The 15,361-nt window shown below is 37.4% G+C and overlaps 5 protein-coding genes across 7 annotated transcripts; 3 read left to right on the top strand and 2 right to left on the bottom strand.

The window, feature by feature from the left end:
* The first annotated feature begins 1,490 nt into the window (after positions 1 to 1,490).
* LOC145733245 (uncharacterized) lies at positions 1,491 to 3,226 on the top strand. Its single transcript, XM_081986000.1, has one exon. The coding sequence runs from the start codon at positions 1,740 to 1,742 to the stop codon at positions 2,973 to 2,975; it is 1,236 nt and encodes a 411-aa protein (XP_081842126.1). The 5' UTR covers positions 1,491 to 1,739; the 3' UTR covers positions 2,976 to 3,226.
* A 1,152-nt stretch (positions 3,227 to 4,378) lies between these two features.
* LOC145733252 (uncharacterized) lies at positions 4,379 to 5,917 on the bottom strand. Of its 3 annotated transcripts, none has more exons than XM_081986010.1 (7): positions 5,757 to 5,917; positions 5,465 to 5,634; positions 5,237 to 5,415; positions 5,018 to 5,185; positions 4,863 to 4,958; positions 4,628 to 4,717; positions 4,379 to 4,574 (listed from the first exon to the last, which is right to left on the bottom strand). In XM_081986010.1, exons 1-7 carry the CDS (start codon positions 5,784 to 5,786, stop codon positions 4,408 to 4,410), a joined length of 900 nt encoding a protein of 299 aa, XP_081842136.1. In that variant the 5' UTR covers positions 5,787 to 5,917; the 3' UTR covers positions 4,379 to 4,407. The 3 variants fall into 3 exon arrangements, with proteins under 3 accessions (XP_081842136.1, XP_081842138.1, XP_081842139.1); XM_081986012.1 differs by having other exon boundaries at positions 5,027 to 5,185; XM_081986013.1 differs by lacking the exon at positions 4,863 to 4,958 and having other exon boundaries at positions 5,027 to 5,185.
* A 133-nt stretch (positions 5,918 to 6,050) lies between these two features.
* Positions 6,051 to 9,477, top strand: Dbp80 (putative ATP-dependent RNA helicase Dbp80). Its single transcript, XM_081985977.1, has 8 exons — positions 6,051 to 6,216; positions 6,278 to 6,483; positions 6,535 to 6,730; positions 6,782 to 6,896; positions 6,948 to 7,125; positions 7,177 to 7,414; positions 7,465 to 7,627; positions 9,086 to 9,477. The coding sequence occupies exons 1-8, from the start codon at positions 6,166 to 6,168 to the stop codon at positions 9,340 to 9,342; spliced, it is 1,404 nt and encodes a 467-aa protein (XP_081842103.1). The 5' UTR covers positions 6,051 to 6,165; the 3' UTR covers positions 9,343 to 9,477.
* A 49-nt stretch (positions 9,478 to 9,526) lies between these two features.
* Sec20 (vesicle transport protein Sec20) lies at positions 9,527 to 10,631 on the bottom strand. The gene is made up of 4 exons (XM_081986023.1): positions 10,389 to 10,631; positions 10,166 to 10,338; positions 9,910 to 10,114; positions 9,527 to 9,856 (listed from the first exon to the last, which is right to left on the bottom strand). The coding sequence occupies exons 1-4, from the start codon at positions 10,467 to 10,469 to the stop codon at positions 9,644 to 9,646; spliced, it is 672 nt and encodes a 223-aa protein (XP_081842149.1). The 5' UTR covers positions 10,470 to 10,631; the 3' UTR covers positions 9,527 to 9,643.
* Positions 10,632 to 10,779: 148 nt separating this feature from the next.
* LOC145733222 (lymphoid-specific helicase-like) lies at positions 10,780 to 15,270 on the top strand. The gene is made up of 9 exons (XM_081985949.1): positions 10,780 to 11,026; positions 11,125 to 11,252; positions 11,307 to 11,632; positions 11,776 to 12,019; positions 12,076 to 12,313; positions 13,118 to 13,295; positions 13,348 to 13,709; positions 13,827 to 14,124; positions 14,664 to 15,270. Exons 2-9 carry the CDS (start codon positions 11,125 to 11,127, stop codon positions 15,026 to 15,028), a joined length of 2,139 nt encoding a protein of 712 aa, XP_081842075.1. The 5' UTR covers positions 10,780 to 11,026; the 3' UTR covers positions 15,029 to 15,270.
* Positions 15,271 to 15,361: the final 91 nt, after the last annotated feature.

Raw genomic sequence — 15,361 nt, 5'->3', positions numbered from 1 at the left:
CTGTACTATGCTAATCAAATTATCTTATTAGCTGATATAATTGAAAAAACAGTGACGTACTACAAAATTTAGAAGAATAGTATATTATGTTATTAGGCGTAGAAAGAGGCGATTATTGGGGGCACAATAATCGCTTTCTACACGTGCGTGTAACGTATACTATTTTTTTTTCAAGCGGCATGTATACAGGGTGTATGGATTTGCGATGTTTTGACCGGAAAACCCAATTTGTTGGCTAGTTAGGATAATACTAGCATACATAATTTGGTCAATCATTTTAACACAATCTTATAAATTCAACTTTTTTATTAGGCATAATAAACCACTGATTTTTCACGTTTGTTTGCTTTATTCCTTGCATTACAAATTTTTTATATTCACAACACAATTAACATAAATTAAAATATCAATTAATAGAAAAATGTAACTATGAAAAACGTATCATAGTAGTATTAGTACAAGGTGTTTGAATTTTGAATTAGTGTGCCATGGACATCACGATTTTTGACAGATGACACAGTGAAAGCGTAATAAGGTAAACATATAGGATGTGTATCGTTTCCTAGCCAGGTTAACCGATTAATTCGGACTGGAAAATATACATATATAACGGTTACTGAAATCATTCTCATAGAACAACGGAGATTTGAAGCCAGAAAACCAACATTTTTGAAAACTTATTTCTACCGGAGCGCGTAACCGTAATCGACAGATGACGCTAGACAGCCATATGATACGCCCTCTGTTAGACAACTTTGGAAATAGCTTCGTGTTGTTATCGTATTAGCCGTGTTGTGTCAATCAGTTTTTGTCTTTTTGAATTTGATCACAAATTTAGCCCTGACGCCTTCAGAAAAACTGTATTTCAGAATAAGAACATGAAAGGATTGTATTGCAGAGCCAAGCCAATCAAAAGTAAGTGTTGCATTAATTTCATCTGCTTTTTTCTAAAGGCAACGCTTTTAGTCTGGATCAAGTTCTGGACATTATTTTTTTACCTCCTAGGATATGAAATAGCCTTTCTACGCCAGCAGTACAGGTACACAATAGGCTTATTTTAGACCTCTTGAAAAAAAAAAAACAATTTTTCATAATAACCGTCGATCAACCAATTTCTCTTCACATTCTCTTTATAAAACTATACCGAAAGCTACGTTCGTATTTCCTCCTACTTTCACTGTACGTGCTTTTATCTGCGAGGAAATGCCATATCTAATTAGTTACAAGCAATTATATTTTAAATTACCACTTCAAGAGCAAAAAGTTAACAAAATAACACTCCTAGTTACAACACATAGAATCCCACCCTATAAAACTTAAACTCGATTTTATAGGCATCAAAATGGATTATTATAGCCACTGTCTGTAAAAAACAGAGTATTTTTACTGCCCTAGAATTTTACGATAACGTTTATTTGGGTATATTAACCGAGGATTTGAAAATAAATCACGCATCGAACCAATACAAACCCAAATTGGTTTGGACATGGTATATATAAATACAAACTTCAACCTACTTTTAGATAACGAGACGAATGTGAAGTGGTAAAAACAAACGCGCGATTAAACCAATTTATACACTAAATTGTATTATTAGATAATCGTTGCTCGGTAATCAGAGAGGACAGACAACGTACCCGACTTATCCCCACCGGACCGCAAAACCGTTTCCTCTCCGAAAATTTATTTCGTGTCGCGCATTTCAATCGTTCGAATCGATTTTCAATTGAATCGAAAAAATGGCGAAATCGAAAGTGAACAATGTCGGTGAATTACTGGGACAAACGTTAAAAGAACAAGTTGAAGTGCTGGAGGAAGAAACCACATTACTCACAGCCCCTGGTGAACACTACGGTAGTGTGATGTTAGCTCTGCGCGTCAAGATCAAATTAACCAATAAGGGCACTGTAGAAGAGTTGCCCTTGGTTGCCAAACTAATCCCAGCCAATGAAATGCTTCGAGTAGCCTTTGACATACCGGTAACGTTTAAAAAGGAAGTGTTTGCCTACAAGGAAACCATTCCCGCTTTAGTGGCCCTCCAAAAAGAGTACGGTGTACCAGAAGACCGTCTCCAAGACAAGCTATTTCCTAGATGTTTTGGTGCGCGTTTAAGTGTGGATGAAAATAAAAACATCGTAGACGAGGATGCTGTTCTGTTATTTGAAAATTTGAAGGTTCAAGGCTACTTCACCGAGGATAGGCTTAAAGGTTTTGATGACGTCGCCACCAGAGTGATCCTCCGGGACTTAGCGCAATTCCACGCAGTTCCGATAGCCTTAAAACTTCTCAAACCTGACTCGTTCAACGACAAAGTCCTGCCAGGCTTAGTGCACAACAAGGGCCTGGAACAACTCCCTGAAGAAGTCGGTCTCGCTTTCCACAACTCTATCATGGATGGTGCTAGGGACGTGCCCGAACTAGCCCAATACTTGGACCGTATCCAGAAGATTGTGGATCATGGTGGCGCTAATCCGTGGGTAAACCGATCCAATCCAAACGAACCTTGGGCCACCATGAGCCACGCCGATTTCTGGGTGAGCAACACCATGATCAAACGAGACCAAACAGTGAGCAACAAAATCGTCGATCTACAATTGATGCGGTATTGGAGCTGTTGCTGCGATCTGGTGTTTTTCCTGTTCACCAGCGTGATCAACAGCGATTTAGACCGGCACTTTGATGATTACCTCAAGTTGTACCATCGCAGTTTCGTGGACACCCTGAAAGCGTTTAAAATCGACCTGGAACCGTTTTCCTGGCAGAATTTCCTGAAAGAGTTGAACGAAGTTGCTCCTACCGAACTGTATCACGTTCTAGTGATGCTCAAACCGATCTGCACTGAACGGGGCAAAGTGAAGAACAGTTCTGAGGAATTCCAGGATTCCGATTGGAGTAGGAAGGATTTGCTGGGACCCAATCACAGAAGAAAGTTAAAGGACACAATTTTGGCTATTGAAAAACGAGGTTGGCTTTAAGTTTTTTGGTTTGTTAAACAAATTGAATATTCCACTAGCATTCCTCTTTGTGTTTATGTGATTTTTTGATATATTACTCTGTGTTAAACAAAGGAATTAGATTAAATTATGTTATATTTTTAAGTGTTTTTTAGTCAACAAAATAGCTATTTTTTAAGGTTATACAATCGGCAATATTCTCTATTTAACCTTCTAGTTACATTAATTATGCTTTTTTTACTAATGTTTGTTAAATACACATTTAGCATGTCTACTACTGTATCAACTTACCGCTGGTGTAACCCTACTCATTTGTTGTGTTGTATTGACAAACAAATGTATGCAACCAACAGTACATGTACGTATGTGCCTTTAGTTTGGGTAGGTTTACCTCGGCGTTTCACTGCAGCTTCTTATTATTTTTTTTTTTTGTAATTTATCTTTGATTACAGTCACGTGACTTAAAATCGTCTACAGTTACAATAAAGCACGCAATTTTACAGGGTGTTAGTGGGTAAAATGGCTGTAGCTATTTTCTAATTATGTCATCGTGTTTTACAGTACTATTCAAACTTAATCTCCATAGAGCTATAAAGTAGGATACGTTTCTAGTTTACTTTTTTATAAGTCATTTTTGGTTATATCACACGATGCCTAAGCATTAAAAGATAAGCAGAGTGGAACTGAAACAAGGCCAATGCTCAATTATACTGTGTCCATAGTATATAAAGCTTATTATTGGCTTTTATTAGATTTTTTTAGTTTTTTCGTCTAAATGACTAATCTTTATAGTGGCGTTTCATTTAATAACCACTCTTTTTTCTGCAATTACAAGCGGAAATCTGGTTAAGCAATACTAATAATACAATTACTATTATAATGTCACTAAACATTGAAACCTTTTGTACAGAATTTTCAGTAATTATTAGATAGACAAAATGCATTATCAGGCATTATTTCCAATGCCTGTATCACCTTGAATAGATCATTAACATTTTTGTTAAGATAACGCATTATCTTAACCGTATTTTGATTTATTTTTTAGTTACTCCTGCAATCCTCACGGTTTGTTGCACCATTTTTAAAACCATTTAAAGACGACGTTTGATTAATGGCCTCGACAAAAAATAACCAATTCTAATTAATTAATTAACAACGTTTTTTCATGTCTGCCGGTTTGATATGTATTTGGGGACCGTCAAAATTACGTTCACAAATACACACATATTGCACAATGATCTTGAACTAAAATTCTATATTAAGAACCGCTAATAATACTACTAGAACAAAGTACGTCTCAAACTGTTATGATGCTTCATTTATTATTATTAATGTCATTACTGTTTTGTCTAGAACAAAAGTGTTAACTAATTTTTCAGGAGTAATTCAGGGAACAACTTTATCCTTAAAGTAAAAAATAAACGTTTAATATAATAGTTTATTTAACAACACCCTAATCATCATCATCATTTAGTAACTTATGATTAAGTTTGGGCATTCGAAACTGTTTAAAACAACTTAAATCAAGTTCGGGTATAGCAACCTCTAAGGGGGATAAACTTTGAAACTCCAAACTGAACTCTTCGGACAAAGGAGATGAATCATCTGATGGTTTTCTTCCTGTAAAAGTTACATTTCTGTATTCCCACAGGCAGGTTTTAGCTGTGACCTACCCTTGAATGACTTTTCCAGTTCCAAATTTTTCAGTTGGGACTTGAGCTGCTCAATTTCGCGGTTTCGGTCGTCAAGCTGGATTAGTAAACCTACGCAAAACACCCCAAAATAACTTTCACCCACCCCCACTAGTGCGTTTGCAAAGTTTGTGGCATAATTCACACGAAAGCAATTTTGTTATAAAGGGAAAAGCAAATAAAAATCAACCACCAAACCATCAATAAAATGGCAAACCTTCTTTATCGTTTTGTTCGAGTTTTGCGGTCTTAACCCGCTCCCGAATCCATGCAATTTCCCTCCCATTTTTATCCAACTTAAATTTCAAAAAACCTGCAAATTATGCACTTCACAAACTTCCTTAAATTACTAAATCAAAAAATAATAACAACCTAAATTACCTTGAACAGAGTCTCTCAACTGTCCACTTAGCTCCTTCAATTCTTCAATAATAATAGAATCATCTTTAGGATGTTTGCTGCCCACAATAAAAGGCCCTTCCTGCTCTTCTACTTCCTCAATCACACTCTGACACTCACGGTGTGAACTTTTAATGATTCCTGTATATTACAAAAGCAAAATAAATCAAGCAACCAGATTGAGAATACAACCTCTGTGAGCCAAGTAGCAAATCAGTGAATCGTGGGTTTCAAAATTTTTAAAAATTTTCGCCTCCAAATGTTCAACCTCATCGTTTTGAGCCCTTTTAGAAGAAGAGGTCCCCTTCAGCTTCTTTGCTTTCTCTGTCCTTTCCAAATATGACTTTTTCAATTGCAACATCCTAATCTGTCTGAAATTATTTATTTAATGGGTGTACATAGCCCTAAAGTGGTAAAAACCTTTCATTCCATTCTTTCTGCAACTGGATGGACTCCAGGGCGTTTTTGTCACCCTCAACTTCTTGCAAACATTTCTCGTACAACTCAGCTGCCTCCTGATGGCACTGCATGCACTCGTCTATTTTTTTTTGTCTGCCCAACACTTCAGCTTTACGTTCTAATTGATGAGCCTATGAGAGTAAGTCAAGATTGGATAAAACGGAGTAAGGGGGCAAGTTGGAGTGAAATAATTGTCCCCAAAACCACAGTGAAGTTTTATTACAAAGGTTTTATCAATGCAATGCTTACTGACCTTATTCAATGGGGTTTTATCCATATCCATGCTGGAATAACTGCAATTTAGCAATTTTACGCTTAACAATACATTAAGAAGTGTACAAAGTACAAAAACAAAAATTGTTTATCATAATATAATATATAATATTTGTTTATTTATCTGGCGGCAGCTGTTATTAGTTGTCAAATGGGTTATTCCTCTATCCACCCTCTCAGACAGTTATCACGTGCCTGAGTTAATTGTACACAATAGATTGTCACGTGATAATTGTCATAGCAATGAATAACGTAAAACAGCAGCACCTTTTGACATTTGTCAGTTGACATTACGGCTTGTATTTTTTTTTATTTAAAAACAAACATAAATGAAAAAAAGCAAAATTTTCTTTTATTTTCTTTAGTTAAAAGTGTTCTTATATTAAACTATGGCTCAAAAAGTAGACTGGGCGAACTTTGTCGCTCAAACTGAAAACAAAGTAAGCCGGCACTATTAACCCAAAGTGCAGTCAGTAAAAAAAAACAATAATTCCGTTTCAGCTTTCTGCAATTACGGTAAAAGACCAGAGCCCTGCCGACGAAAAAGGGGATGAAAATGCCCCTGACACTGTCAATCCTGGCGAGGCCAGTCTACTGTCTAAAATCATCAGAAAAGGTCTGGTTGAGGACAAAACCAACATTGAGGTACAAAGAAAGGACCCCAAGTCACCCTTGTATTCTGTCAAGACTTTTGAAGCCTTAAATTTGTAAGTTTTAGTCTTGTTGAAGCCTGAGTTTAAAGGAGTTTTTCTGTGCAGGAAACCAAACTTATTGAAAGGGGTATATGGTATGGGGTTTAATGCTCCTTCAAAAATACAAGAAGCAGCTCTTCCCACACTATTGGCAGATCCCTATCAAAATTTGATCGCTCAAGCCCAATCTGGAACTGGAAAAACAGCTGCTTTTGTATTGGCCATGTTAAGCAGGGTTGACCCCACACAAGCTTACCCACAGGTAAGTTGAATTTAATACTCAACACTTGCAAAAATGGTGTTTTAACTGTAGGTGTTATGCTTGTCTCCCACCTATGAGTTAGCAATTCAAACTGGAGAAGCAGCCACTCACATGTCCAGATTTTGTCCTGAAATTGAATTGAGGTTTGCTGTTCGAGGAGAAGAAGGCAAGTTTCAACTCCCTAACCAAAATTTCAAGTTTTAAATGATTATTCTAGTACCCAGAGGCACTAAACTGACAGAACACATAATAATTGGAACGCCTGGAAAAGTGTTGGATTGGGTCACAAAATTTAAAGTGTTTGACATTAAAAAGATTAAAGTCTTTGTCCTGGATGAAGCTGACGTCATGATTGCCCAACAGGGTCACCAGGATCAGTGTATAAGAATCCACAAGTAAGCACAATGATAAGTGTGTATATTTAAGTTAATTGAATTGTTTTCCAGACAGCTCAGTCCCAATTGCCAGATGATGTTTTTTTCAGCCACATATTCGCAAGAAATAATGGATTTCGCCGAACATATCGTGCCGAATCCGGTGATAATTCGGCTGAAACGCGAAGAAGAAAGTCTGGACAACATTGGCCAGTACTACGTGCGTTGCAACTCGCCCGAAGACAAATACAACGCGATCACAAACATTTACGGCACTTTGGGAATCGGCCAAGCAATCATATTTTGTCACGTAAGTTTAGCGTTTGATTTGGCTTTAGAGGGCAAGTTCTCTGGTTACAGACGCGAGCTACTGCCGCGTGGTTGGCGGAAAAAATGTCAAAAGACGGTCACGCTGTTGCCGTTTTGACTGGCGATCTCACCGTCCAACAGCGAATCGATGTGTTGGATCGATTTAGGGAAAGCAAAGAAAAAGTGCTGATTACCACCAATGTACTGTCCAGAGGTATGTTCAAAAGTGTAAAAATGTTTAGGAAAGCTTGAAAATGTTGTGGAGAGTCTTAAAATGTTGCCAAAAGTTTATTATCTGACCAACCAATCATGTTTATGATGTACTAACAATTAAACAAGGCTTAGAAGGTTTAAGACACTTTTAGAGGCCTCTGGCGCTTTGAGAAAGATTCTCGGTAGCATTTAATGGTTTCTGGCACTTCTTAAAATGGTTCTAGAGGCTTCTGGCCAATTAAAACAATTCTGGGAAGGCTTCAGACATTTCAGGCCTCTGGCACTATTAAGAAGGGTTTTCAGTTGCCTTTAGATGTCTCTGGCACTTGTGTGAAGGTTTTCGTACTATTTAGAAGCTTCTGGTACTTTCAAAATGGTTCTAGGAGCTTCTGACAACTTAAAGCAATTCTGGGAAGGTTTCAGACACTTGTAGAGGCCTCTGGCGCTTTGAGAAAGATTCTCAGTAGCATTTAACGATTTCTGGCTCTTTTAAAATGGTTCTAGAGGCTTCTGGCCAATTAAAGCAATTCTGGGAAGGTTTCAGACATTTCAGGCCTCTGGCACTATTAATAAGGGTTCTCAGTAGCATTTAGATGTCTCTGGCAATTGTTTGAAGGTTTTCATACTATTTAGAAGCTTCTGGCACTTTCAAAATGGTTCTAGAGGCTTCTGGAAAATTAAAGTAACTCCGGGAAGGTTTCAGAGACTTGTAGAGGCCTCTGGCACTATTAAGAAGGGTTCTCAGTAGCATTTAGATGTCTCTGGCACTTGTTTGAAGGTTTTTGTGCTATTTAGAAGCTTCTGGCACTTTTAAAATGGTTCTAGAGGCTTCTGACAACTTAAAGCAATTCTAGGAAGGTTTCAGACACTTGTAGAGGCCTCTGGCACTATTAAGAAGAGTTCTCAGTTGCCTTTAGATGTCTCTGGCACTTGTTTGAAGGTTTTCGTACTATTTAGAAGCTTCTGGCACTTTCAAAATGGTTCTAGAGGCTTCTGACAACTTAAAGCAATTCTAGGAAGGTTTCAGACACTTGTAGAGGCCTCTGGCACTATTAAGAAGAGTTCTCAGTTGCATTTAGATGTCTCTGGCACTTGTGTGAAGGTTTTCGTACTATTTAGAAGCTTCTGGCACTTTCAAAATGGTTCTAGAGGCTTCTGACAACTTAAAGCAATTCCGGGAAGGTTTCAGACACTTGTAGAGGCCTCTGGCACTATTAAGAAGAGTTCTCAGTTGCATTTAGATGTCTCTGGCACTTGTTTGAAGGTTTTTGTGCTATTTAGAAGCTTCTGGCACTTTCAAAATGGTTCTAGAGGCTTCTGACAACTTAAAGCAATTCTGGGAAGGTTTCAGACATTTCAGGCCTCTGGCACTATTAAGAAGGGTTCTCAGTTGCCTTTAGACATCTCTGGCATTCAAAATGGCTCTAGAAGTTAGTAAGGAGGGTTGTTTATTTTTTAGGAATCGACGTGGAACAAGTGACAATCGTTGTCAACTTTGACCTGCCAATCGATCACGTGACCGGCGAGGCGGATTGCGAAACTTACCTGCACCGGATAGGACGGACCGGACGTTTCGGTAAAAAGGGCATCGCCATCAACCTGGTCGATTCCGACAATTCGATGCGAATTTTGAAAACCATTGAGGAACATTTCGGCAAGAAAATTTTATATTTGAACGCGGAAGATTGCGACGAAATTGAAAAAATCGGCCAGTAAACCATAATTATGGTAACTGGATCAGGAAGTTGAGCTTATTTATTTGATAGGATTCTATACAAACCTTAAAAGGTTCAAGTTTTGTTTGTTATCACTTTTGGGAAAAATAAGATAATTTTGTTGCCTACCAGAGAACAGTGAGGTCATTTAACCCACCCACCTTCATAGAATGACAACACCAAAGGACCTAAACAACATTTTTATTGCACTTATAAAGTTAAGCTCAAATTAGGAAATTTTTTAAAAAATATCACAATTTTCCACCAATTATATGACTCCCACACTTTTTTCCCATAAAACCTTAAAACAGTCTTTTTTGTATAATATAAACAACACAGGACAGGAAAAAAGCAAAAGCAAAAAACATCAAAATTTTATCAGTTAAATCGCGGCGTCCATATTTATCCAGCAGTTTTCCTGACTGGCTAATTACTCCAGAAGTAATTTTCAGCTCCTCGTGAGTACCAAAAACGGTGTTGGACGACGAGGCCAATGTTTCCAGGGTTTGAGCACTCTAAAGTTGTTTCCCTTTTAATTAACGTTAAAACCTGACAAAACAATTCAAACCTGATGTGTTGTATTAGCTAAGTGTTTGCTAATGTTTAACAGCTGTTCAGTGACTTTGGAACTAGTTTTGACCATACTTTCCTTATCTCTTTTCTGTCGTTGTCTCACTTCGTTTTCTTTTGCATTTTTTAACAGTTCTTCTTTAGACTGTTTTTCAATAGCCAACATGGCCTTGAGATTTGCCTTTTTAAATGCATCCATTGAGCTGGAAACATGTTTTTTACCCGACAATCTTCTTTTATTCTTGCGATATTACCTGGCCAACTGTTCTCTTTCCAGTATAACTTCTTTTAACAGCTGCTGGTCTCTGTGTTCTTTCACAGTGTCCCCAAATTCATCCATCAGTTTCCTGAGGGTGGCTATTTTTGCACGTCCCGCACTATTCAAATTTTTTAGCTCAGACAGTGGTCCTGTGCAGCTGTTTATGTCCTAAATAAGACTTAAATTGAGCTGGATATTTTAAGTCTAAGTTAACTTACCTGTATTATAGCTTTTAATTGCAGATGGTTTTCTGTAATGTCCTGACGGACGTTTTTTAATAAGAACAGTAAAGAATTCATGGTTATTTTGAGATAGAACAAGCTGTTGATTTAACGCTCTCAAATTACCCTAGAATGGATATTTGAGGCATTCCTTACAATACTACATTAATTATGATAATAAATACATTTTAAATTATTGAACAGATTAAATAACATTTAATGTCAAAAGGTTGAGGTTAGTTTTAAAGGTGACGTGACACTGACGTTTATGACGGATGTCCAAGTCAATGAAATACTAGGGACTATCTATCCTGCTCTCTCTAGTGCTGTTGAAAAAACACAAATACCACACACCTCTGAAAGAACTATTGAATGTCAAAAATGACAGGAGTTCTGTCGTTAACGATTTTATTTTTGAGCGGTAAAATAGGTTCTCGTTTTATGGTTTAGTTTCAGTCTGCTTAATCGTTATTCCTTGTGTTGGAAGTAAATTGTAGTGATCCTTATGTGTTGTACCCTTTACATTGTATTTTAATTGTTTTATATCATTGAGTAACTGAAATTTTAATTACTGACTGGTCCTGTACTTAACTGCATTTATACCAAAAACTGTTCTTGTCCTTTATCTTAACAAGGTAAGTTGAGGTTTTTTTAAAATGGCATATAGTTTTTTGTGTGTGGAACTGTAGAATAAGAATTTTTGAGTAGAAGGGTATTACTTAACAAATTACAGATGGCTGAGGCTGAGACGACCACAGAAGACCTCAGGCAGACCAAGAGGGAGTTGAAGAGAAAACTAAAAGAAGAAATGGAACAGCAAGAGGCTGCCAAGAAAAAGAGAGCTGCCTTGAAACAAATGAGGTTAGTACAATTCATATTGGGGTATATGTAATTCAGTTTCAAAACTGTCTTCAGGTATTTGCTGTCACAATGTGAAAGATATTCAAACATCTATAAAAAAGTGGTGGAGGATCAAAATAGCAAAGAAAAGAACAATCTCCTGCCGAGGCTGGATGATGTGACAAACTGCCAAGAAGTGTCAGTTAGAGAAGAAGATGTATCACAGTTCCTTAAGTATTTTGAAGGCGGTACTCTCCATCCCTACCAATTAGATGGGGTTATATGGTTTTATAGGTTGTACTTAAACTCATCCAATGGAATTTTGGCGGATGAGATGGGTTTGGGGAAAACCATTCAAGTTATTGCTTTAATTTGTGTTTTGATGGCAAAAAAAGAAGAGGGTAGGAATGAAGTTAGTGACGTCAGAATGATGTAATTTGACAGCTGATTATGTGATGGTTTTGTCAAATCACGTCATTGTAACGCCACCCAAATTTTGGATCTAGGTTAGCCATGAAATGTTGGCATTTTTATCCTGTTTTAGGGCCGTATTTGATTGTAGCACCTCTGTCCACAATACCGAACTGGGAGAGCGAATTTAAACGATTTGCGCCTAAAATTCCTGTCGTTGCCATTACGGGGTCGGCTGAAGATCGCCGCGCAAGTTTACCGAAAATCAAGAGAAAATACAGGGTGGACGACAGTGATTTTGTTACTGCTCCGGTAGTTCTGGTAACTTATCAAACACCACTTTTAGAAGCTCATAGTTTGGCAGCCGTCAGTTGGAAGTGAATAATTATAGTTTTTATAACCAACTAATTAATTAACCTATAAAATTTCGTAGATATATCATAATAGATGAGGCGCAAAGAATTAAAAACCACCAATGCAAACTATCAGTCAATTTGAGGAGGTTTAAGTCAGAAAACCGTCTAGCACTGACCGGAACACCTTTGCAAAACAATTTAGAGGAACTGTGGGCGCTGCTCAACTTTATTTTGCCGAATTTCTTCACCGAAATGAGCACCTTCAGCGAACTGTTGCTAATGCAGGACCTTAAGGATGAAGAGAAAATTATTAAAGTAAGTTGTATGACTGAAGATAGTCAATAAATGGGGCTAACAGGTGATGATGATTGGCCGCTAGATGGCATTAAAGCTGCATTGTGTTTTTAGTGTTTTTTTTGAAATTATTTTGGGAAGGGCTCAAGTGAGAAATTTGAAACTTATATACACTTTTGCTTTAGTCTACTGTACTAGAAAGCACTTGTACTTACCATTGAGTGTAGTGTTGGAGTAAAATCATCCCACTTCAAACTGTTCAACCACTTTTGAGTTAAAAGTAAAAAACTGACACGGTTGGGCAGCATGATACAATCTGGCTTGAAAAACTTATGAACGGCAGCAAACAAAAATAACTTACGCAAATAACCTCAAGTTTTGATTTTAAACCGTAAAAATTCATCTAATCCTCAAAAAACTCAATTTCCACAATACAAACAAACGCAAACTGTCACCGCCATATTGGAATTTTTGACAAGCACTTTCTAGTATAGTAGGCGGTGCATTAATGCAAGATTTTTCAATTGTTTTACTTTAACGCACGATTTTATCATAGGCGGCCAAATAGGCTCACAGTATAGTTCCATCCTTCTTTATTTGTATTAAAGAGAGAGAAATAGACTCACATTATTTAGTTGACATCCACCATTATCGACAGAAGTAACTGTCACCTGTCACTGACATTGTCAAGGGTGCCTATGATTTCGGTTTGCGGAAACTTTGAACCCAACTGTGATATTAATTGCTTTCATTAATACACTCCTTGATTAAATAAGTATTATTGTTTCCTTGTCAAAGTTTTTAAAACATAAAATTCTATTGTAGGAAGAAGAGTCGAATAACCTAATTAGTAAAATTCGCACTGTTTTGTCCCCTTTCATGTTAAGACGATTGAAAACTGACGTGTTGACTTTAGTGCCCAAAAAAGAAGTCGTAGTTTATTGTCCCATGTCCGATTTGCAACTAAAGTACTACGACATGGTGATTGAACGCAACATAAACGGTAGTAAAGCGAATTTGGTAGGTGGAAGTGTGTTTTACACGGTTTTTGACAGGACTGAAAGGCGTAGAGGAAGAGGAGCCGCTCGAAGAAGGTCCAAGACCAAAACGAAGATGCACGTTAAAGAAAAAAAAGTATTTCAAATATTATTTAACCGAAAGGAAAATCGAGAGCGAGGTGATTTTCATAGAGGAACCTGACGAAGAAGTAATAGCGGAAATGAAAGCGGCCACGTATATTACGATGTGTTCTCCGATGATGATGTTCCGGAAAATCGTAAACCATCCGTATTTGGTTAGTTTTCCGCTCGATCCAAACAGGGAGGACAAGCGGGAAAAACGACTTTTAATTGACGAAAAAATCATAACCTCCAGTGGTAAAATGCTGGTGCTGGATGCCATGTTAAAAAGATTAAAGGTATTTATTCAAAATTAATGTGACAGGTGTCAAAGTGCCAGAAAGGATGTGACGCGATTTGACAGACATCCGTTTTGGCGTTTTATCGCTTACAAATTTAATTTTTTTCATATTCAGGCAGACAATCACAAAATATTGCTGTTCAGTCAGTTTAAAGTAGTGCTGGACCTGGTCGAGGAATTGTTGTTGATGCGCAATTACGATTATCGACGTCTGGACGGCGAAATGTCGATCGGTCCGCGAGCCGAGAGCATCCGAGACTTTAACGAGGATCCGAACGTGTTTGTATTCCTTCTAACAACGCGCGCGGGCGGAGTTGGGCTCAATTTGACCGGCGCCGACACTGTCATTTTCTATGACCGCGACTGGAATCCGCAAATGGACATTCAAGCTCAAGATCGTTGTCATCGAATCGGTAATTATTATTAAAACAGTCTAACTTCAAAATTTGACAACTCTGAAAGAAAAATTACAGTAGGCCTGCGAATATGACGTCACGGTGATGTAATTTGGCCGTATAGTAACGTGACCATCATAACGCGTTTGGTTAGGTTGTTTTTATTCAAGTTGGCTTTGACTTGAGGTTTTGACATCAGTTGTCAAAAGTGACGTTTATTTATTTCTTGTTACTATGACAACGCGAATGCTTAAAATTACTGGATTTTTAGATTTGCATAAATTACAGCACAATGTGTCTAGTTTGTGATTGGTCAAAGCTTTCAGCTTGCTGCTTTTTTGACCAATCATAAACTACAAACAGTGCTGTGATTTACGCAAATTCTGTTGTTTGATGGTTGTGGGTATTGACGCCATTAACAACAAAATAACATAACAAGATAAATTGTTTATTTAAGTAGATACAAAATCTGCAAAGAATTGTTTTTTTGCACCTTAAACTGCTAAAAATATATAACAAATTACAGCATTTCTTTAATTGAGAGTATTTTGTTTTAGGTCAAACAAAACCGGTCGTTATTTATAATCTTACTAGTAAAAACACCATCGACGACCGCATCGTGAGCACCGGCCAGACGAAACGTGTCCTGGAAAAAATAATTATCCAAGATAAACGATTAAAGTCGATATCGCGCGAAGAACGTAAACGCACCGAAGACGTTCTGATCGAGTTGCGCAAAGCGCTACAAAAACCAAAGGACAACAGTTACATGTACTCGAACAAATTGGAAATGGACCGATTGCTGGACCGGTCGGATCTTTACGCGATAATGGCGAATCAAGAGCGCAGGGAAACGGCCAAACAAAAGAAGAGTAAGAAGAGAAAGGTGACGGAACTGAAAGAGAACGTCGTGCCGGAATGAATTGATATTGTAATTTTATGGTATAATTATTGTTCATCTAAAAACCAAAAAAAAATTCAGCCATGTTATCCCATCAACTATGAAAAATTAAACAATGACATCGTAGTAGTTTAGAATGTGACATTCTCTGGTTTATTTGTCACATTCAAAACACACCAGCACTTTTATTTAATGATCTGATTTTTACATTCCCTGTGATTTAGTACGTATATTTGATTTGTGTAATAAAACATTGAAAAAGATATTACACCAAGTAACTATCCTAAAAGCAGGGTTGTCAAACCTGCCAACCCAATTTCCCCATAAAAAAAAATTCCCAAACTGTCACTTCTT

Source organism: Ips typographus, linkage group LG8 (genome assembly GCF_016097725.1).
Source record: "Ips typographus isolate SLU linkage group LG8, UJ_Ityp_2.0, whole genome shotgun sequence".
Classification (NCBI taxonomy): domain Eukaryota; kingdom Metazoa; phylum Arthropoda; class Insecta; order Coleoptera; family Curculionidae; genus Ips; species Ips typographus.
This window is presented reverse-complemented; position numbering and strand designations above follow the sequence as displayed.

What these genes read in the sequence shown, in the direction of transcription:
- LOC145733245 (XM_081986000.1), top strand. Translation starts at nt 1,740, where the DNA reads ATGGCGAAATCGAAAGTGAACAATGTCGGTGAATTACTGGGACAAACG.
- LOC145733252 (XM_081986010.1), bottom strand. Translation starts at nt 5,786, where the DNA reads ATGGATATGGATAAAACCCCATTGAATAAG. An exon ending in ATAAAACCCCATTGAATAAG is followed by an intron (nt 5,635 to 5,756) that starts GTCAGTAAGCAT and finishes TTACTCTCATAG; the next exon opens with GCTCATCAATTAGAACGTAA. An exon ending in CGAACAAAACGATAAAGAAG is followed by an intron (nt 4,718 to 4,862) that starts GTTTGCCATTTT and finishes TGTTTTGCGTAG; the next exon opens with GTTTACTAATCCAGCTTGAC.
- Dbp80 (XM_081985977.1), top strand. Translation starts at nt 6,166, where the DNA reads ATGGCTCAAAAAGTAGACTGGGCGAACTTTGTCGCTCAAACTGAAAAC. An exon ending in CAGTGTATAAGAATCCACAA is followed by an intron (nt 7,126 to 7,176) that starts GTAAGCACAATG and finishes ATTGTTTTCCAG; the next exon opens with ACAGCTCAGTCCCAATTGCC. An exon ending in AAGCAATCATATTTTGTCAC is followed by an intron (nt 7,415 to 7,464) that starts GTAAGTTTAGCG and finishes CTCTGGTTACAG; the next exon opens with ACGCGAGCTACTGCCGCGTG.
- Sec20 (XM_081986023.1), bottom strand. Translation starts at nt 10,469, where the DNA reads ATGAATTCTTTACTGTTCTTATTAAAAAACGTCCGTCAGGACATTACA. An exon ending in GAAAGAGAACAGTTGGCCAG is followed by an intron (nt 10,115 to 10,165) that starts GTAATATCGCAA and finishes ACATGTTTCCAG; the next exon opens with CTCAATGGATGCATTTAAAA. An exon ending in TAGCTAATACAACACATCAG is followed by an intron (nt 9,857 to 9,909) that starts GTTTGAATTGTT and finishes AAACAACTTTAG; the next exon opens with AGTGCTCAAACCCTGGAAAC.
- LOC145733222 (XM_081985949.1), top strand. Translation starts at nt 11,125, where the DNA reads ATGGCTGAGGCTGAGACGACCACAGAAGACCTCAGGCAGACCAAGAGG. An exon ending in GATTGAACGCAACATAAACG is followed by an intron (nt 13,296 to 13,347) that starts GTAGTAAAGCGA and finishes GGTTTTTGACAG; the next exon opens with GACTGAAAGGCGTAGAGGAA. An exon ending in CCATGTTAAAAAGATTAAAG is followed by an intron (nt 13,710 to 13,826) that starts GTATTTATTCAA and finishes TTTCATATTCAG; the next exon opens with GCAGACAATCACAAAATATT.